The sequence below is a fragment of the Buteo buteo genome, chromosome 1 (assembly GCF_964188355.1).
Source record: "Buteo buteo chromosome 1, bButBut1.hap1.1, whole genome shotgun sequence".
NCBI classification, from domain to species: Eukaryota; Metazoa; Chordata; class Aves; order Accipitriformes; family Accipitridae; genus Buteo; species Buteo buteo.
Window position 1 is genome coordinate 84,471,139 of NC_134171.1, and position 5,222 is coordinate 84,476,360.

Here is a 5,222-nt window from a genome sequence, read left to right on the forward strand (position 1 = left end):
CTGAAGTAAAAGAGAAATTAAAAAGTCTTTACTTCATAAACCTGCACATAGATAACATTTACAATAAAAAAATAAATCTTTCCCCCTATAAAAACTCTGATAACAAACACCTCCTTGGCTCCGCCACAACTTCATCTAAAACCTGTTAACTAACACATTATTCACCTCAGCAGAACTCCAACTTCGATATTTAAAAACAAAACCACAAAAAAACCCGAAAAATTAAACCTAATACGGCTACACCAAACCAAACCAGAACGATTACACACCTGACAGAAACCGACTCGCGACAACGACCGTTATGTACTCCCGCCCGGGCTCACGATTGGCGGTTCCCGCGTGACGCTCGCAGCGCTGACTGGACAGCGAGAGCCAGACCCCGCCCACCCGCCCCGCCCGGCAGCAGGTGCGCGGTGGCCCCCCCCCGAGCCTTTAAGAAGCCCCGCCGTACCGGACGCCGCCGGCAGGGGGCGCCCTCGCGAGGACGGACCGGGACGCCGCGGCGGGAGCGGGTACGGGCGGGGAGTGGGGGGTCTCTGACTGGAAAAGGGGGTCCCCGGACTGGAAAAGGGGGTCCCCGGACTGGAAGGGGGGGTCTCTGACTGGAAAAGGGGGTCCCCGGACTGGAAAAGGGGGTCCCCGGACTGGAAAAGGGGGTCCTCGGACTAGAAGGGGGAGTCTCTGACTGGAAAAGGCGGTCCCCTGACTGGAAGGGGGCTCCCCTGACTGGAAGGGGGGGGGTCCCGGCCGCAGCGGGGGGGTCCATGACTGGAAGCGGCTGCACCGCTGCTCCTCAGGCGGCGTCCCGGGTCCGTTAGAGCACCGGCACCCGCGCACCCGGCTCTCGGGGCGGCGTTTCGGGCACCGCTCACGCCGGGCCGGGCGGCTGCCGCTTCCCCGTCGCGCCCGGCTGCCGTCGGCGCCGCCGCCGCTTTCCCTCTTCCCAAAGCTGCGGTCCGTGTCCACCGGGGGCCGAAGCGGCCCCGGGCACGGGCGTCCGTCCCCCCGCGCGGGCTCGGGGCGGGGGGCTTCGGGGCGGGGGCCACCACGGCGGGTGCTGCCGTGCCCGGAGGGCTCTCGGGGACTGGGAGCCGTGTCTGAGGTCCCCTTCGGTGGAGCTGACGCCGTTTTGGTGCGCTTTGTGTGGTCCCCGTGTAACGCAAGTGCTGCTGCATTTGCCGAGACCCCAGACTGCGAGACTTTTTGTTTCAATTGCTCCGGGCTACCCCCGTTTCCAGCCCCGGACAGGCCAGGACGGTTTGGGCCGCACAGGCAGGGAGTTCCCTGGACACCGGGACATGGTCTTGGCACCCAAACCCACACACTGGATGACCCATGGACTGTCAGCCGTTCCTGGGGCTCTCCAAAGAGGGGGCGCAGGGAGGAGAGGCTGGTTACTGCCCTAATCGTGGTGAGTATCAGGAGGCTCTAGGAGAGCCACCAAGAGCTGGAGGCACCTCGTTCGACTCCACCTGTCTTCCCTTGCCTGGCTTTCTCCACAGTTTCTTCTGGTTCCCAGCTTCAGGTATCGGCAGTTACTCTGAAGAATGCTTTCTGCTGCTTCCTTCAAAAACCCAAGAGCTGCAGCTGGTTCCCAGCAGGGCCGGAGCTGGGGGGGATCATGTCCCCCGCGCTGCTGGGGGCAAGCGGGGCAGGGACCAGAACTGCTGCAGCGGTTCTTCCAGTCACCCAAACAAGAACAGCCTTTCTGTAGGTGTTCTGGTGAGATCAAGGGTATAATTAAATGCATTTCTGTTTCCTTTTGCTTAACACCATTCGTTAGCTGATGTGTTAAGCAGCTGTTTACCAGTCCCCTGTGTGTGCTTGCTAGCCACAGGTTACGGCTGAGACGTAAAGTTGAAATTTAAGATTAAAGGTTAAAGTCTTGACTTTGCACAGCAGTCTTTGCATTTGTGCATTAATTTTTACCATGCTTTTCTCTCTCCCCCGCAGCCCCAAACAGAGTGTTTCATTGTGCCGTGTCCCTCTCCAAGCCCTCCCTGTCCATGTGCCTGACCCGACAGCCTCTCAGCCGCTGGGTTTTTGCCGGGAGCCTGCAAGTGACCACAGGCAGACTCAGCGCTGGCTGTCGGCCGTGATGTTTCCCAGCTGCAGGAGCTGCCGTCGCCGCACTGCCTGCGCTCTGGCAGCTCTGCAGGGCTCTGCTGCGGGCCGGGCACGAGGGCTGCTTGCTCACGGGGCCACCGGCGTCGGGGCAGCCACGGCTCAGGGGAACCGGCCAACACTGTGGCTGCTCCCGGCACTGGTGAGTGGGGACTTTGGCGGCGGCTGCGGTGACTTTGCTCGGGGAGGGGGAGGAGTGGAGCTCCTGGGGGTCAGGGGCTACCGCAGATCCCTCGGCCGAAGTCCCAGGGGCTGACACCTCCCTGCAGGGCTCGCTCTGAGAGGCCTCGGGGGGAGCTGCGGCGTGTGCTGCGCGTGCCCCCTGCCCGGGGTGCGTTAAGAAAATGCCCTTCCTTGACGATGATATCGGTTGGTCTTTATTGTATGAAAGCGTATTAACTTTGCTGATCTGTACTGGTTCCTATTCTACACCGCAGAGCGACGAGGCCGTGGGGTTTTACTGGAGATGTGGGTAGTGCTCAGGCTGAAGCAGAACAAACTGAAGGATGGCCTGGCCCCGGACTTGAGGACTTCGCTTTGTGGAAGCTGAGAGCTGTCCCTGAAGGATAAAGGACACCCCGGGACATCTGAGGTAACGCCGGCATCCCAGCCCTTTTGATGCGGCTTTGAAACCCTCCCGGCATCGGCTGGCGGCACGGAGAAGTGACTCTGGCAAGACGGACTCTGGGGCTGTCCGGATCCACAGACAAGCAGCAGGAACGCTGCAGAAATCGAGTTGCTGTGCTGAGTTGTTCTGTGAGCAGGAATCCTTAGTGTGGGTGCCAGTGATGAGCTGAATATTTGAACAGTGCGAGAGCTCCGGGTGAACCCACGTTTGGGGTGCCCTGATGTGGCTGGGACGCCTCCAGCGCACAGATAAGTATTTCCTCTTGTGATTCTGAACTTTGCATCCCAGGATCTCTCCTGGGTCAGTACGGGCTGGTTGCAGATTCACGGACAGGAGCTGAGCCCCCCTTCCCAGCCGGGTACCCCATCCTGGGCTCTCGGTTCTCACTCTGCTCCAGCGCAGGCGTGCGGGGCAGCCAGGAGCGAGCGGTCCCTTTCCCTCTCCCCCCTGGTGTGGGACCCACCGTGGGTGCCCGGCTGGGGCCCGGTGACCTCCCTGGTGGGTTTGGGCACCGACCCTCTGGGGTCCAGGGCAGCAGCTGCAGCTCGGCCTGTGGGACTGGGGGTGCCTGGCAGCTCCCCGTTTCAGCCGCGGGATCAAGCCCTGCCCAAAGCATGAACTGGCACCGGCCGTATGGGCTCCACAGGCCGGACTCCGGCCCGGTCCGGTCCCCGACAAGAGGGGCTCCTGTCCGCCTCCGAACCCGCCGCAGAGGGGCCGTGGGAGGAGCCGCAGCCGTGGAGAAGCCGCGGAGGGGCCTTCGCACAGCCGGCGGCAGATCTCGCACGCCTGCCCACAGCCCGGGGTGAGTACGAGTGCTCCCCGTAAAAGGGGGTTTGCCTGCGGTGACGGGTTTTGCTGCTTGCGGGGAGTCGGCACGGGGGCCGCACAGCCGAGGTGGGGACGGCCGGGCTCCTCCGACGGCACGGCCGTGCGGGGAGACGCCTTTGCACCGGGGGTCCTTGGGCATCCCACAGCAGGGCAGTCTGGGCTCCGTGTGAAGCCATCTTTTCACTCAAAAGCTAACTTCTCAGCTCAAAACGCACTGTGGTGGGAGCAGAGGCTGCTCCAGGGACCCGTACCGGCTCCTGCTGCCCCGTCACTGAAACCGGTCTGGCCGGGCAACGGCCGTCCTGGTGCTGGTGGCCCAGGCGATGCCGTGTGGGAAAGCTCATCCCGGCGCCCGGGGAAGGAGGGGTCCCGGTGCGGGTGCCAGATGTGCCCCTTGGGGCTCAGCGCCGCAGGGCCAGGCCCTGCACCCACCCGGGCAGGGTCGCCCTGTGGCCAGAGGCTGTTTGTGGGCACAGGTGGGGACCCGGGGGTCCCCATCCCCGCAGCCCACGCTGAGCCAGGGCCGGGCAGGTCTGGGACGCACGTTTTGGGGGGGCATTGGGAACTGGTGCTGTTGGGGTTTGCTCCAGAAGGCCAGAACCCGCTGGCAGTGGTGTGGTGCTGGCCCCGTCCCCAGTCCGGGGCTGCTGGTTGTCAGTGTGTGCCGCTGCTGCTGGACAGGGCAGGGGGGTTCGGCCAGATCTGGGGAGAAATGGGACGTTTCTCGTGTCCTGTTCCCATTTCCCCCCCTCCCCTCGTGGGCGTGTGTGGTGCTGGGCTGCTGCTGCCAAGCAGAACTGCAGCTCCCGGGCTCTTTGGTCCCGGCCGCGCTGCCAGGAGCTGATTGTCCCACATCTGTCTCTCCCTGCGCAGGGACGGACGGACGGAGGAGCCCCAGGAAGAAGCTGAGCTGCCTGCGTGGTGATGCTGTGGGGACCGTGCAACTCCAGGTCAGTGTGGTTTCGGGTTGGTTGGTTGGGCCCCTATTTGTTTTTGTTTGTTTGTTGGTTCAGGCTCCCGTTTGTTTGCAGGTCCAGCTCACGGACAGCTCCGGTCCAGTTTGGCTCCGGTTCCTTTGTGGCACCAGTTTGTTTCTGCGCTGGTTTTGGATCCAGCTCATTTGCAGCTCCAGGTGGGTTGTTTCTGCCCCTGTTCATGTTGGCTCCCTCCTTGTTTTCAGCTCCGGCTCGTTTGCACCCTCAGCTCATTTGTTTCTGCCTCCATTCATTTCAGGCCCAGCTCATGGATGGCTCTGCCTTGTTCCAGCTCCAGCTCATTTGTTTCTGCCCTGGCTCACGGATGGCTCCAGCTGGTTCGGGCTTCCAGCATGTTATAGACTCCAGTTGGTTTGAGCTCCAGCTCCAGCTTGTGCTTGTGAAAACGATCTTGGCTTTTGGCAAGGTCGTAAATCAATCACTGTCATGACTTGAATATGAATATTAAATGTCATAAACTGTACAGGCAGTGACTCGTGTGTTTGTGTTTATTGCTCAATTAGTAGTCCGGGGGTGGGACACCCCTTGGACAAAGAGTTGGAAACCGACAGTGAAAAGCACCTTTTCGCCCAGAGACTATCTCAGACGTTTAATTCGGCCTGGTGCATGCCAGCCTCCCAAACTTCGGGGACCAACGCGACCGG

The 5,222-nt window shown here is 61.6% G+C and overlaps 1 protein-coding gene across 8 annotated transcripts; it reads left to right on the forward strand.

The window, feature by feature from the left end:
- Positions 1-468: 468 nt before the first annotated feature.
- LOC142031218 (uncharacterized) lies at positions 469-4,952 on the forward strand. 8 transcript variants are annotated; one of them, XR_012650476.1, is made up of 8 exons: positions 756-1,411; positions 1,503-1,710; positions 1,954-2,266; positions 2,562-2,716; positions 2,831-3,557; positions 4,457-4,533; positions 4,615-4,715; positions 4,817-4,952. XR_012650476.1 is itself a non-coding variant. In XM_075028796.1 (7 exons), exons 4-7 carry the CDS (start codon positions 3,386-3,388, stop codon positions 4,917-4,919), a joined length of 453 nt encoding a protein of 150 aa, XP_074884897.1. In that variant the 5' UTR covers positions 756-1,411; positions 1,503-1,525; positions 1,954-2,266; positions 2,562-3,385; the 3' UTR covers positions 4,920-4,952. The 8 variants fall into 8 exon arrangements, 6 of the variants coding, with proteins under 6 accessions (XP_074884985.1, XP_074884897.1, XP_074884716.1 ...); XR_012650468.1 differs by having other exon boundaries at positions 2,562-3,557; XM_075028796.1 differs by having other exon boundaries at positions 1,503-1,525; positions 2,562-3,557.
- Positions 4,953-5,222: the final 270 nt, after the last annotated feature.

Coding starts and splice junctions, on each gene's coding strand:
- LOC142031218 (XM_075028884.1), top strand. CDS start 3,386: ATGGGCTCCACAGGCCGGACTCCGGCCCGGTCCGGTCCCCGACAAGAG. Junction 4,534..4,614: donor TGGGGACCGTGCAACTCCAG/GTCAGTGTGGTT, acceptor GTTTGTTTGCAG/GTCCAGCTCACGGACAGCTC. Junction 4,716..4,816: donor CAGCTCATTTGCAGCTCCAG/GTGGGTTGTTTC, acceptor CATTCATTTCAG/GCCCAGCTCATGGATGGCTC.